The sequence below is a fragment of the Anomalospiza imberbis genome, chromosome 7, assembly GCF_031753505.1.
Source record: "Anomalospiza imberbis isolate Cuckoo-Finch-1a 21T00152 chromosome 7, ASM3175350v1, whole genome shotgun sequence".
Taxonomy (NCBI): domain Eukaryota; kingdom Metazoa; phylum Chordata; class Aves; order Passeriformes; family Viduidae; genus Anomalospiza; species Anomalospiza imberbis.
Genome location: NC_089687.1, coordinates 30,580,258 through 30,595,905, shown reverse-complemented (window position 1 = coordinate 30,595,905; position 15,648 = coordinate 30,580,258). Strand labels below are relative to the sequence as shown.

General features: G+C 43.2%; 1 protein-coding gene across 2 annotated transcripts in view; it reads left to right on the top strand.

The window, feature by feature from the left end:
• GLS (glutaminase) overlaps positions 1-14,616 on the top strand; it is a 60,346-nt gene extending 45,730 nt beyond the window's left edge. For both annotated transcript variants that reach the window (XM_068196357.1, XM_068196359.1), the window contains exons 15-18: positions 12,316-12,377; positions 13,305-13,381; positions 13,529-13,592; positions 13,952-14,616. In XM_068196357.1, the coding sequence (XP_068052458.1) occupies positions 12,316-12,377; positions 13,305-13,381; positions 13,529-13,592; positions 13,952-14,108 (360 nt within the window). In that variant the 3' untranslated portion in view covers positions 14,109-14,616. The remainder of the gene's footprint in view (positions 1-12,315; positions 12,378-13,304; positions 13,382-13,528; positions 13,593-13,951) is intronic.
• Positions 14,617-15,648: the final 1,032 nt, after the last annotated feature.

Here is a 15,648-nt window from a genome sequence, read left to right as displayed (position 1 = left end):
TGCCCCACTCTACCCTGTTGTGTGGGTATCAGTGGTGTCAATAGGTCCTTGAAAAGGCAGACATCCTTTTGTCCTGTCTGCTTAACACAGCTCTGTCACTAAAACACCCATCAGCATTCCACTGGATTCATGTGACTGCCATTGATCCCAGTCCTTTCGTCCCAAATCTTGCACTGTTAGTGATGTCTATATCCATTACTTCAAAGGCTCTTGTTTTTTTTTTCCTGCATCCAGGATCAATGGCTTAGCATTCATTCCCCTTTTTAATTTTTCTCTGTATATTCCCAATGCTCTTTGTTGCAGAACCGTTAGCAGGGGTTTAATCTTTGAAAAGGAGCTACCAAAGTAGGTATAACATTTCTGTGATAGTTTACAGCAAGAATTGTTTTGCCATTTTTGAACTTACAGCCATCATTATTTACTGACAAAATGTTCCATTGCTGATGAGAAATGCTGAAAAAAATTGACAGTGGAGAAAATTAAACTCTGTGAGAAGGTCATTTTCTTACAAAACTTGGATGCTTTAGACATGGCAGCATCACTGAGGTATTGCCATCCAAGTTGTTGATGGTAAATGCATGCCACCTAGAAATGAAAATCTGCTTGGTCTTTATCTTAAAGGGTGGAAGTCTTCATGCTTTAGATCCTTCTCCTGATCCAGTAAACCTTTTGTTGAAAGGATTAATTGACCTACGATGCCTTTGTCATCCTGTTCATGGCCAACAATGCTGCAGTAACACTTCTGGTCGTCCAGGACAGGAGCCAGGCCAGGTTTTTTCTATGACTCCCTCTTGTTAATTCACAGTTCTGTGGAACTGCCTGACCCACTATTATTCACTACTGCTGTTCTAATCTAGTCTTCTTTATTAGGTGTTCAAGAACGTCTCTTGCTGGCACAATTTATCAGTTTATGGATGTCCATGAAAGGTCTTCTTAAAAAAAACCAAAAAAAAGTGCAATCAGCCAACTTTAGCTCTTAAGTCTAGTGAAGGATGATTAAATTCTCACTTGATATTTTGGGTTTCTTTTCAGTGATGTGCTTAATTCCGTTGTTTCCAAAAGCAAAAAGTATGTTAATTCATTGGTACCAGAAGAAATTGGAAACAGCAGGTGGGAGTAAGCATGGCCATGCTCACTGTAATCTAGTGAAGGCAGCTTTGGTGCTCACTTTTCTCTCTTCTTCCCAGTATTTGTACCTTCTGAAATCAACATAATCATCCCCCAAATAAAGGAATGGGATGGATATACCCATATCAATGTGGGTATTAAGCAAAGGATAAGACATAACAAGAAATTGTTAGCGAGTAGCTCTTGAGATCAGCTCCTCTTCTGCCAGGCTCATCTGTTTGTCCAGGCACACATGGGAAGGGGCAGGGAAGCTCTCCAGTCACAACAGTGTCATCTGAGCACTGGTGAAGCTTCAGCATTAGGTACTGTAAGGTCTTCTGTGTTGAAAAATTTTGGAAGATCTGTTCTTCAGGGATATCTGTGACAGCAGTATTGTCTGTGTCCATCCTAGTACCTGTTCTTGATGCTTCATATCAGGCTTTTTTTCCTGGAAGTGTCTTCCAACTAAAGAAGCATCTGTTTCTGGGATCCTGTAATCTAATACTGATGGAGTCAATGGCTCTGAATCTTGAGCTCTAATTTCTGTGGGTTTTTTTTTTTCTTTGTACCCCTTGAACCTAGTTCATCATCAGTATTGGTTTTATCTGCTAGAAAGAGGAAATACAAACCCAGTCTGCTTCCCACAACATTTCCTGCTGTCCTGCTCCTGATGATAGCACTGGATAGGAGAAACTGTGCCATCCACACACCCTGGACATTCTTATGATACTATGTAATATTTTGTAGTAAAATTGAGTTGGTATGCCCTGATTCCTGGGGGAGAGGCTTACGTGCAAGGATTCAATTACACTTTGCTTTGTGTCACCCACTCTCCACCTCTGGAGATCAGGTTCTGGAGTCAGGATTAGTGAATGGTTGTTTCTTATGCCTCTATCAGGGGAGAGAGAGGTGGGAGTGGGGCAGTTCAGGAACATGGCTGGCCAAAACAGCTTGTCTCACCCTGTGGGGTTTGCACATCTCAGGAGTGGCATAGATGGGCATGGTCTTTGTGAAGGAATCTCAGTTGCAGAAGGTAAGTAGATGTTTCGCTTACTCTAGTAAATTTTGTTTAATTACTTAACTCTTAATTCATCGTAATTAAATAGTCTTATCTGTAATTTAAACAACATCAGTTTACTAATACTTCAGAGTTAATCAGTAGTCAGAACTGTAAATAACAAGGCATTACAAATTCCCAGTGTGTGTTACCATGAAACAAGGTTTCTGCTTCCGTCGCTTGCGGTCTTCAAGGGCTGTTCGGTATTTCAGGCACTTGAGTAAAACCAAACGTAGCAGGAAGCAGCCTAGACCTATGGAATCACAAACTATATTGCAAGCATACATGATTTCAAATTTCATTCACAGGATTCTAAATCTAATTTAGCATTTAAAAATTAGGATAATTAAATGTAATAATCTCTGATCATGCACTGGCTGAACAAATTGTAGAACTTAGCTCAGTCCTATCTGTGACTCTTTATTCTGTATGAGTCAAAGAATATTTTTGGACAGTTGAAGAACTTGCACGTCCTGCCTGATAGTGTTTAGGGTGAATTCACAGGTAGAGATATGTTGTTTTGAGGACTACATGTGTTACAAACTCCTTCCAGAAATTTCTGTTCACTTAATGGCCATCTTATGAGCAACAGGTTGGTGCTGGAAGAGATGATTTCTGTCTTTCCTGGCTCTCCAAGTATTGGAGGAAAAGTACCTTCTGCTCACTGTTACTGCTTCCTGTGTCCTTAAGCTTTTTAAATTTTATGCAAACTAGTACAGTAATAGAGAAGAAAAAAAGGGACAAACTCTTACGGTATTGTCCTCATTTTTAGTAAATACCATTTTTAGATGCTTTTGAATACCTCCATTAATTTAAAATATTTTGACCAAAAAAAAGGGTTTCAGGCAGAGATGGATGAAGAAATGCAGTTTACTGTAACATGTAGTTTCAGTACTCTTAATTATTTGCAATTTTGGCATAATCCAGTACTTATCTCAAAAAGGCTTGAATCAGAGGGAAATGTGAATGAAGGAAATCCATTTAATGCCAGTAGATGGAAGAGGGGAACAAACCACCTCTGCTCAGCCTTCCCTCCAGGAAAGCGGCACTTGTCCTGTAGTGGCCTTAGCCCATCTGTTTTTCAGTGAAGCAGACTGACAGTTGTTCTTAGGTTGAAGAAAGGATCCTGGTGTCAAGACAAACCTTGGGTGTATATATTTGGTTTAATTATTTCTTACATTCATCTGCATATACAGCTTCTGTGACAAGTTCCAAGATTGAGCTACTGGTACAGGCTTGTTTCAATGTTCATGAACGGAACCTAGTCAAAACTCTTTGCTCTGTTTTCAGATTTTAAACAAACACTTTTAGGACCATTGAAAAATTTTTATTGTCAGTGTCTACCAGCTAGTAAGAAGTCAGAAGGAGAAAATTACTAGCTTTATTCTAAAAGATTGGATTTGGATTTGAAACAATGTGAGTAGTTAAATTGCAAGAAGATATTTAAATACCTACTGGGATTTTGCCCAACTTTAAATAAAAGTGATAACTAACTGGTGTGCTGGCTTGCCTGAGGGTTTTGCAGCTCTACCAGCGCAGTTGGTTTAGAGCTGCTTTGTGTTTGGATACATGAAAATACAGCCTCTTGTGTGCCTGCAGTCTAGACATCACTCATGGGAGAAGCAGCTTTCAGTATTTCAGTACATGCACGGGCTGTGTTTGAGCAGGGCTGCTGGAAACTGGAGTGAGGAATAAATAAGCGTTTTGTTAGTCTGTTAGCTTGATACCAACAGCACAAACTGTATGGATAATTGCTGTGCAAACAGCATTTCAAGTTAGTTCCACCAGGGAGACTCCAAAAATAAACTCCGTGGTAGCAGCTTTGAAAGTCATTTGTGGCAGCTTTGAGGCCAAAAATAAACACTGCACCCACGGCTGGTAAAATTGAAGGAGCTGGGTATCATCCTCTGTGCCCAGCTGTGAGGAGGGAGGGCCTTGCCCCATCTAGAGGAAAAGAAAGGATAGTCAAAGGGTTAGAAAAGGAACTGGGGAAAAAAACCTGACAAAATCTCGTTTCCTGTGTCAGTTTTAAAATGTGGCAGAGCAGATTCTAAAGTTATTTTTGCACTTTTGTCACATTACATGAGGAAACAAGGATCAGTAGTGCAGAAAATAGCCTAAAGGTGGTGGAAGTTGTCAAGAAGAAACACAAGTTTTATGGAACTAGCCTCATCTGTATTTTCAAATATATCAATATTTTAATGTAGGTAATATGCATTAATTTATTCACACATCATCTTATTATTCATAATGTAGTGGGAACAAAGACTCTTCCCAGGAATTCTAAATTTGTAACTTCTTAAGACACTTGTGTTTGTTTGAAGTCAGGGCAGGAGGTTCTGTCAGAGGCAGTCGGTGTTGGGTTGCTGTAGAGCTACGTGGGGTTATTTGATAATTTACTGAAAGCCTCACTTTTGTGTGCTTCAGGAAGTTATTTAGAGAAATTACCTGTTCTTGTGGAACTGAGATTTCTGTACAATAAGGTTAATGTTGAAGCTTAATCCAGAGGCTGCTTTGAGTGCCTTCAAGGATTGTCTGTCCCTAAAAATATTCATGGACACCACCTCACTAGCAAGCTCTGAGACCACTTCAGAGCCAGTCCTCCCCTGGGTGGGCATCTAAACTAGTCTGGGATTCATTCAGTGAATAAATCATGGCACTTAGTCTGGGAGTTGTGTCCTGACAGGGAGCTGGCACTGGAGTGGGGCAGACAGGGCAGGTCCTGGCTGTGAAATTGAGATGATGCTTGGCTGGGCTTGGAGGGCTTAGAGATTGGTTGGGTATTTGTCTGTAGTTGAGTCTTAGTTTTGATTTTGTAAAATATGTGCTTTACTTACCCTTAGGTTATCAGTTCCACTTTATTTCGTGAGAAACAAAGCAGAAGCTCAATTTTAAAAACAGGCTTTTGACTGAGATTTCTTCTCCTATGAAGTACAACTTACCTTCATATTGAACAATGGTATTTTAAAGGAAGACTATGGCTGTCTCTTTTAGACCTGATTTTTTTCCCAGCAATAGCCTTGTATGTAGACACTGGAGAGTAGATTCCAGGTTATTGAAAATAAAATGTAAGTGCAAAACCGGCCTATTTGTAAAACCAGTGATCCTGTCTAATGTCTGAAGACATGTCATTAGACAATATCTAATGTCTGTGTTCCACTTTCAGATCCATCCCTGGTTTATTTTTGTCCTTTTAGGGACTACTTGCATTCTAGTTTCAGAGTTGAAACACCAGAATTCATTTTGTGCAAGCTTGGGGTTTTTTTTCCTGTTTGTTTTTACTTTATTTTGAAATCCTCCATGCCAGGAAAATGCCATCTAAAAGCTGTGCTCCAGTGTAGGTGAGTTACAAGTTCAGTGTGTAAAAACTGGATGACTAAATGGTTTGCTTTGTGCTCTAGGTTTACTTTTTGTGGTGTCTGTAGGTTAGCACTGCTGTTTCAGAGTTTATATTGGCATCTTGGGTTTCAGGGATTGTTTTTCATTGATAAAATAAGCCTCTGAAAATCCACAGTTCTTCCAAAGAGCAGGAGGAGGGATTGCTTTTTGCTGCATATCCTGGTGACCCTCATCAGGGGATCGGCTTTAGGAAAAGCAGCTGAACAGTGCTACTGTGAAAGTGAGTTCCTGTTGATTTTGGAGCTTTCATTACTTTAATAACTCGTGACTCATGTAAACTCTTTGCTCCTGCCTTCCCTGTCAGTCCCTGGCCGGTGGCAGAGGATGGGAATAGGCAGAGTCCCGCTATGGAGCGTTAATCCCCGTTCACTGGACAGGTGCTCACCTCGGGCAGCTTAACAATCTATTTTCTGCTCTTCCCAGCTAATGCCGCGCTGAGCCGGATTAGCTGTGCCGTGTGCTGGGAACAATGGATGGAGAGCCGGGCGTGTGCGGGGTCCCCGGGCTCGTGTGTCCCCTGCCAGGCAGGGGACATGGCCTGCAGTGTGGGACAGCACGGAGCCTCCTGGCCGGAGGGAGCAACGTGCTGCTGGGACGTGCTGTTTGGAAATGCCACCTGAGGGATTTTCCGTGTGGAGCTGTGCTGTGTCACCCTGGGTGCAGGTGCCCCAGGGAGGCGGCCAGGCTGTCACAGGTGCAGATTAGCTGTGCTCAGCGCCGTGGGGGTTAGTGGCACAGAGAAGTGTGCCTCTCCTTGGGGACACTTGCAGACAGAGCTGGGCTGATTTCCCTGGTGAAGAGCTGCCGGTCTGCATTCCGGTTGCTGTGTGGCTCTCCTAGGGCTGGGAGCCTGGGGGAACATAACCCACAGCCCTGCTTACCTGGGACCCATTCAGAGGTCCCAGTGCATCAGGCCCCGGGGCTGGTGTGACAGTCACGTGTCATTAGGCGCTGAAATTGAAATCCCAATTTATCTCTGCACCTCTGTGCCATACAGGGGAACGTTTATAACTTTGTTCTTCAAGCCAGTTGGCCAGAGGGGCAGGGTTCCCTGAGAGGAAGTGTTGCATCCCATTTTAAGCACAAAATGGGATGTGAGAGAAGAGTGTGGTGCACGTCGTCTCTCAACTAGCTCTACTCTCTCTTTTTAATTCCTCTTGTTGTATTTGAAAGTCTTCTGTCAGCACACTTGGTCTGGTGCACAGCAAAGTTCCTGAGAAACAATATCCATTCAAACCTTTTTTTCTCAGTATTTCAGAATATTGAGAAAATATCTCAATATTTTGAGAAGGCTCTTCAGAAGGCTAACTTGTGGTGTTATCCCTAAATATCATGGAAAGAGCATTGGAAAGTTTAGGGGAGTTGTTTATTTATCCTTGTTTGGCTTGCCTTGAGCAGCACTATTATAAATAAAGAGCTTGACTATATTGCTCAGCCACCTGGAGAAAGATAAAGTTGGAAGTAGTACTTTTTTTTCAGCATGTTAATTCTGTAATGTTTTCAAAGAAATTATAGAGGGCGGAGAATTCTCAGGAAGCAGGACACGGTAGGAAATTAAAATCCAGATTCACTGACCTTTTTAGCTAAGAGCTTCTCATGGAATTAATCCTGCTTTGAGCTAAATTATTTTTTTTCTGAAGGATTTGCTTTCCGTACATGCACAGCTGTTTGGCTTTTCTCTTCTGACCCAAGTGCAGTGTAGGGCAGAGGCTCTCCCTGCCCTGCTGGAGGGGAACAGAGCCCTGTGGTGACAGGGACATGTGGGCAAGGACAGAGCACAGTGCTGGTGTGCTCAGCTGCTTGGGCTTGGCTACTACTTGAGGTTTGGTTGTTCTGCATTAATGATGAAGGCAGTGGGCAGAAGGTGTCAGGCCACTCTCCCTTCACCATGAGACCATAGCAGTTAATTTCCATCTCTAGGCCTCAGTTTCCCATCTTAGTGCCACTGACAATGTCAGTGTGCTGTCTCTGAAGTGTTTGGAGGGGTGTTCTGTGGATGGCATTAGAGCCAGGCAGTGGTAGATACCCTTGTCTTCAGGTAAAAAAAAGTCCTCTGAACTGGTCTCTGTTAAGAGAGGAGTGATTCTATCTCAGTCTTGTGTGAGCATTTGCTATTAGCCATCGTGAGATTATTTAAATAAGTCTGGATTTGGGTGTGCTGCTCAGGTAGGAAGGACTCTTTTGTTACAAATACTCCACCAAGGCAATTCCAGCATTCCAGCCAAGCCTTTCAGATGAGTTAGATGTTGAAATTTCACTTGCAATAAGTAACTTCATCATATTAATACTGAAGTTAAACATTTTTTTTAATTTAGTTTTTCCAGTTGGTACACTGAGAAATTGAAAACCAGCCCTAAAGCTCTCATGTCATGCCCAAGTCCTTTGTGCTTGCAGAGAAGGGGGGCACAGCCATGCATTTGCTGTGTGCTGGGTCATGTGCTCCCCACTGCAGTTCCTCTGTCCCTGTGCATCCACTCATGTCAGCACTGCTGCTTTGAAACTGATTTTCACTTTGTAACTGGCTTTGTGGCTCACTCAATTTGTCTGTTTGGGGTTTTGGAATGGTGTTTTTGCTCTTTTATTTTTTGCCTTTTCGTCCCCCGTGTTTATCTGAAGTATCTGCTGTAGCTCTGGGACTTCCTGCTGCTCTCAACTCTAGCTGTTTCCTTCCTTTAACTTGACCTCAGTGCAGTTCTTGAGCAACAACAGTCTTGATTTTTCTTTCTTGAGCTGCTCACATCCTGACCCACAGACTCGCAGAAACATTAATTGGGGAGGTACCTCTGGAGACATCGGTCATTTGGCCGATGTGAAGCAGGACTTGGATCCTTCATAGCTTTGTCCAGCTGAGTCCAAGACCTCTAACACCTGCTAACCTGGTGGTGAAACTGTGTTTCTGATTTCTACCATTGAGTGACATGAGTATTTCTGAGGAACATTTCCTTGCTGGTTTCACTGCCTGGATAATAAGGATTATAGCCAGTGCTCAGGAAAGAGTGCTGTACAGAGAGGGTCTCATTGTAGCTGAGTGAGCAGTGTCTCTGTGTTGTTGATGTGGTGAGAAGAGAGCTGCCAAGTCCTTGCTTCAGTGCATGCAGGTTTTCTCTCTTGTTTGACAAAAGGTGCAACAATTCCTGCTCTGGGTTTGATCCTGCCATGCAGCTGTATGGCAGTGTGAGATCCATCCAGCTTGTGTAAAACAAAGGGACTCCATCCCTTCCCCTTTTATTACATTTTCATAGTTAGGGAAGTATGTGCAGTAGGAAAAGGTTGTGAAAAACAAACTTTGTTTTTGTAAACATTAGGGAAGCTTGTGTTCACCAGTGCAGTTATTGAAACACCAACACTGAATGTTCATGAACCACTTGGTGAGAAACTCACTGGCAGAGTCTCTAAACACTTAAATTAGTTGCCTTGTGCCCTACTTAGTTTGGATGGATAGAGCTCATCTGTCATGTTCACTATTTTTTTTCTCCCCTACAGTTAAAAATCCCAAAATCATATGTTTGGTGCTGCCTTTGCCTTTGGAGTTTCTTTTGCCTTCTGCTTTTTTTTTCTTTTTTTTTTTTTTTGCTATGAACCTGTTATTTCCAACTAGTACCGTGAGTTTTGGGTAGAGAATTTGTACTTGACTTTATGGCAGCCTTAGTGAGATTCTGCACAGATACAAAGCTTATGGCAGCGAGTGCTGTTCACTTAGTAAGTTTTCCTCACTGTAAATGACAGCCTCTTACATAATGCTTCGGTATGCTGCTTAGATTAATTCTTACTTTGAGTTCAAAATGTATTTTGTGTTTGCAGATTCCTAAATTTTATTGAATTCACTTTTTACGTGAACTCAATAAAACTTCTGTTTTTTTTATGGCTGCCTTCCGAGCAGTTTTATTTCGTACCTTGTGAAGTTTGTTAATTTTTTGGCCTGGTCTATGCTGCTGTTACAGTAGGGTGCAGTTATGGGGTCAAGGTGTGTTTTGTTGGTAGCAAATCCAGTCTATTCTCCCATAAAATCATTGAAGTCTCTCTAGAAGCAGGAAGAAGTTGTCCCAAAAGGATTTTTTCAGCTACAATGGCCACACTTGGCTTATTTGAGTTTGAGTTCACGTTTGACCAGCTTTTGATAATTACTCTGCTAATAATTTTCCCACTGAATTTGTTGTGTTTCTCCTGCTTTTTGTATCCCATTACTTTTAATATTGGGCACAGAACAAATTTCTTTCTGAGGTAAACAAGCAGAGATCTTTTTGTCTGGACTTGAAGTTGTTTTTGTTTTGATCTATGAAGAAGTTCAGTTTTAAAGTAAAGCAACCTTTGATTTTACTTTATCTTAAGGAAGGAGCAGCTTTGACCTCTCCCAGATTGCTGAGAGATGTAATCTAAGGTGATTGTGTTACAAAGCCTCAGGAATCTCCAGATTACATTTTGTCATATCTTTACAGAAAATAAAAATCACTTTTTAGCAAAAGGTTTAGCTGAATCTGGGATTCTGGGTTCTGACTGCACTTGGAAAGTTGTTTTTTGAAGGAAGGAACGTGCGCTATTTTTATTTTATTACTTTAATATATATTTGCATTTCCCAGAAACATCAAGAAGCCCAGCCAGAATGGTCAGTTACCTCTGAAATGGTTTTTGTGTAAGACAGTGTGTCCTTTGCTCATCCCAGACCCTGACAAGGGAGAGTATTCATCACCTGTAGGACCTGAAACGGGAGTGCCGCCAGCCTGGTCTGCCTGCGGGCCCGAGCGGCTTTTCCCTGCGCAGGGAATGCCTGGATCATCTCGATGAAATGCAGACATTATCAAGCTCAATTCCCCCTTCGCTCCCTGCGCAGGGAATGCCTGGATCATCTCGATGAAATGCAGACATTATCAAGCTCAATTCCCCTTTCGCACCTGCACGCCGTGTGCAGCCCGGTGCCTGTAACAAACGCTGTCTGTTCGAGGGTTCGGCATTTCGGGGTGGCTGTGGTGCTCCCTGAGGGAAGCCCAGGGTGTGTGGCTGCGTGGTTGCTGCCCCGAGCTGGCCCGGCTGATGCAAGAACGTGTGTCCGTGTGTCCGTGTGTCCGTGTGTCCGTGACCCTGCGCGGGCAGAGCCCAGCCCTGGCGTGCTCCCAGCAGCTCCGTCCCGTGGTCCAGCAGCCAGGCTGAGCCCGGCCCGGGAGCGCCCGCGGGCGCTGGGGGCTCCGCTGGGCTGGCCGGCCCTGCCTCCCGAGCTGGGCCCGCGGAGCGGCCTGGCACTCCTGGGCGCTGCCTTGGCTTGTGGCAGAAACTCTGAACAGAAAGAGCTTTGTGGGAGGAGTAGAATGGCTCGATGTCAGCCCTGTGTAACACTGGCGAGGCGGCTGTGGGGTGATGTCAGCTTCGCCACGGCTGCAGGTGCTGCGGGGTCAGAGCTGAGGGAGCCTGACCAGGGGCCCAGCCTTTGGAGCCAGCCAGCTTCAGGGACAGCCCAGCGGGGCTGAGCCCCCGAGAAGGGAGCTCAGGCTGTAAGATCTTCGTCTTACAGCTCCCATACTGCAAACTGGAAAGGAGCGGCAGGGGTTTGTGGGTGCCATGTGTCCCCTTTGTATTTCCCTCCTGGCCTTTGTGCCTCCTTCTCCTTCGCTCTCCCTGTGCGTCAGTGCGTGTTTGAGGTGTAGAAAACAACGAGCAATTCCACAGCTTCGGTTTGGAAGAGGCGCAGATGTTGGCTCTTCTCTGGCCCGGTGAAAATACGCCGGTGTTCTTGCAGAAATCTGTGGGAGACTTGCTTGTGGGTGGGGATTTCTCATTTGGTTTGTTTCTCCTCCTTGTTGTAGAAGGTCAGTGCAGCGTCAGCTCCCTCTTTTATCTCTGTTACTTGGCTGGTGGCAGCGACAGAGCTTTGAAGACTCAAAAAGCAAAGCAGCATTTAGAAAGTTTACTGGAAATTACTGTGAAATAGCCTAGAAGTGGCTATGTCAGTTTATGAGAGAAGCTGATGTGGATGCTTAAAACCATCTGCGTGTCATTTTTGGCGCTTGTTAAAACCTGCAGAGTTGTTATAGCCAGGATGTATTAAAAATATGCATGGGACAAGGTTGGTGTACCCTGGCAGTATCATTTCATTACTAGAATAATTAATAGAGCTGAGAAGAAGCACTACTTACCAGAGACTTTACCTGTGTTGTGCTTTAAGCCCATATTTATCTAAAAAGATCCAACTTCATCTGCCTGGAAACTTTGCTTATTACGTAACAAAACTGCTTAAAATGGTTTATTTGAGCAAAAGTGTGTATGTTGGATGTATGCAAGGATTATCTGTAATACATAGAAAAAAGGATAACATTTAAATAAGTCTATGTCTGCTGACGTAGATTTCTCCTGGCATTAAGAATCTTTACAGGTAATAATAAAAATAATCTTACTTTTCCTAAGTGAGTTTGCCATCTGAGGAGTTAATGGTTTTATAAATTGTGCAGGGTGATGCTGTCTGTGCAATTCAATACTTGGTGTCATTGGGCAACTGAAGAGAGAAACATGGTTTGCCCATAGAGCAAGGCTCATATTTTTTACCACAACCGAGCAGAAATGAGTTGGTTTTAGTTCTTTTACTGTCCTTAACGACTTCAGCCTTGGAAAGACAGACCTTGCAGCACTGGTAGCAAAGCGAGCTGTACTGCAGAATGTGGTCAGGCAAAGGTGTACAGCTCATAAGCACTGGACCAAGTGGCCCCACTGGGTTTTCTTTTTGAGGGAAGAAGGTCAGTAAACTGGAACTTAATCTCTCTTTGTAGGTGAAGTCTGTGATAAATCTGCTGTTTGCTGCCTACACAGGGGACGTGTCTGCACTCCGGAGGTAAAAATCAGTGGGGGTTTGGGAATAGGAATGCTTGTTTGGTTCCTGCTATTGTTGTTTATTTAGGAACATGCACATGCACTATGTCTGGGTTGGGGACACTGAGCTGCATGAGCAAGAGATTGAATATGTTCACCCAAAACCCAACCAAAACACTCAAATTTAACCATCAAATCATACTATCCTGAATCCCACTCTGTTCCATTTCTTTGGATCACAGTAAAACAATTTCTTTAACCATTTTTTATAGTAATAGCAGAAAATACTGTCTGTACTCTCACCTGCTTTGATGGTTAATTGTGAAAATGCCACAAAAATTCAGGTTAGACAATGTACATTGTTATTGGACAGGTTAGGACATCTAGCTTTGCTTTTTAAATCTGAAGGAGAATCTGGCAACGTTTAAAGTAATAATGGTAGTAGACTAAATAAGCATTAATTTGGCTAGAATATATGTAAATATAATTAGTGGGTGGGGAAATATATGGTGTATAGTTTAACTCTGCTGTCCCAGGGCACCATAGTGTGAAGCAAGAACTCTCCCAGTCCCTTAATGCTGCTCAGGATTTTCAGACTTGGGAGACTTCCTGGGATTTTCTCACCTGGTATAAATTTACTTTGCCTTATGTGGCTTAGCTTGTCCATGTACAATTTTAAATCAGGTGTGTTGACTGTTATGTTTTCTACAAAGATGTTTTATTTTTATTTATGACAACTAAAGAACAGAAAGGAAGTTAAGGCACTGAGCTGGTTTTCAAAGCCAAAGCCCCTTTCATTATCAGCAAAGATACGACGTGCTCGTGGTGCTGCTTACATCCTGCCTCATGTGGCAGGGCAGTGTCCTGCCATGCTAGTTTTGTAATGTGCTTTAAATTACCTGAGACTTGCCTCTGCAGTCTCTTTTATTGTATTTTATTTTGTTTTAAGGTTTGCTCTGTCAGGAATGGATATGGAGCAGAGAGACTATGACTCACGGACAGCCCTGCATGTGGCAGCTGCAGAAGGTACTGTCTCCTCACACAGCATTTGCTGTCTGTCTGTCTGCCTGCTTGCTTTAGAGCATCCTTGCTGTCTCTGTGCATACCTGCTTTTGTCTGTACATAAATGGATCTATAGGAGTACATGCACTCACAAAGCTGCTTTTCCTGTAGGACATGTGGATGTTGTTAAGTTTCTGCTGGAAGCGTGCAAAGTGAATCCTTTCCCCAAAGACAGGTGAGTGTCTTTACTGCTGGTTTGGAGGAAAGATGCTCCAGTAACACTTCCCAGTCCCCATGAGGAGAGGTGCCTGTCAAATAAGAGTGGAATGTATTGAGCCAGGCCACTGAAGCGGGGGAATGGGATCCTACTGGTTCTCTGTAGGTTGTGCAGACTGAGCAGGAATGAAAAATGAACCACTAAACCCATTATATCAAAGGTTGTGCTCAGCTTAATGAAGTTCCACAGTTACCGGGCTGAGTAGTGGGGTCTGTGTGCTGAACCATTAGTGCAGTATGCAAAGAACTTGATTTGTGGTGCTTTTTGGCTCTGTGCTTAAAGTGCTGATCTTAAAAATACTGTGCTGCTTTTTGTAGGTGGAATAACACTCCTATGGATGAAGCTTTACATTTTGGACACCATGATGTTTTTAAAATTCTTCAAGAATATCAGGTTCAATACACGCCATCAGAGGATAACAACGATGGGAAAGAGAACCGAACGGTTCATAAAAATCTGGATGGCTTGCTATAATCATCTTCAGCTAGATCCTAAGAATCAAATCACTTACCTATTTAATTGTGGTATGCATAAGTAATGAAGAGCGTGTGTGTTTCTATCTGATAGTGGTATATATTTTACAGAAGTCTCTGTTACTTCAGTGTTACGTTACAGGAGTTTCTATACGCACAGGACAAATCCAATCTCTTCAAAAGAAACAAAACCAACTAAGAATCTCCCTCCATAATGTGAGCAATATTACCTCATGCTGCATATAATTGATGTATAAAAATATTTAGCTGTTGTTGGCTTTACTGTGCACTACTTAATTTATTTTTGTGTTCTATGTGAACTCTAGTCTGTGGTCAGGAACTTTTCTGCTGAATTTTTGTTTCTTTAGCCCTCTGTTTTCAGTATGGCCAGGATGAGCCAGAGTACTGTCAGGTATGAGCGTCAGTGAAGTTTTTTGAAAGCTGAGGATGCTGATGTAGATTTAGGCTGGGTGTGTTAAGTAAGGATCTGCACTTATCTTTGGGAAAAATTAGCAAAAAGAATTCCACACGACCTTGTTTACATGATATAAATAATCACAGAGTATATAGGTGACACTTGTCAATGGTCTAGGCTTGTTCTTAGAGGTAGTCTTGTCAGGGAATGTGTTTTAAGGTTTGTTTGACCAAATGGCGTAGGGGAGTGTGACGTGTAGCTCCGGTGTGTAGTGGGATTTTTGTCTTGGGAGCATTTCTCTCAGTTCCCTTTGTCTTGCCTCCCTCCTCTCTCTCCATGTTCAGCTGCTAAAGTACTTCCCGGTGGCCGGGGAACGCGGGTGCTTCCACTCCGTGCAGGTGTTCCTTGCAGGTGTATTTGCACTACCCCTGGGGGGGCTGACAGGTGCTGCTCCTTCCTGGTGGCTGCAGCAGGAGCCAGCCAGGGCAATGGAAGTGCTTGAAAGGCAAAGAACCAAACCAAATACAATGTGAGCTCATTTAGGCTTGTGGTAAGGAACACGGATGGAGTGAAACAGCTTTAAGGAGCATAGAGCCAATCAAAACAGGAGCAGAGCAGGAGATAAGCCAGGTTTTGGGGTATGTTCTCTTCTTGCACTGCCATCAACCAGGGATCAGGATATTGCATCACTGGGATTCCCCTGGTGTGGGACAGGAGTTCAGCACCAGGAGCACAAGCGAGTAAATGCCTTTTGTGGTGAATGGTGGCATTCATCGTCTTGCCACCAAAGCCAGCATGGCACGTGCCCTGTCATGGAAAATGTAGATGCAGGTATTTGTAGTTCACAGAAGTCCCAACATTGCCACAGCTCCCTGTCCCATGTACAATTGCTTCTGCCAGTAGTGTGGCACAAAACTTCAGAAGTGGGCAGTCACTTCAGATACTCACAACACACTACAGTTGTTGGATGTAGGCAAGGATTTTAGCACAAGAGTTTTAGGCAGGAATCATTTAGCACATGGAAAAGGAGATTGTGCTGGAGAATTGTGTATATGGTGGTTTTTATCCTAGCACGTAGTGTACAAGTCATTAGTAGATCTCAGAGTTCAAATTTTCTGTGTTTTGG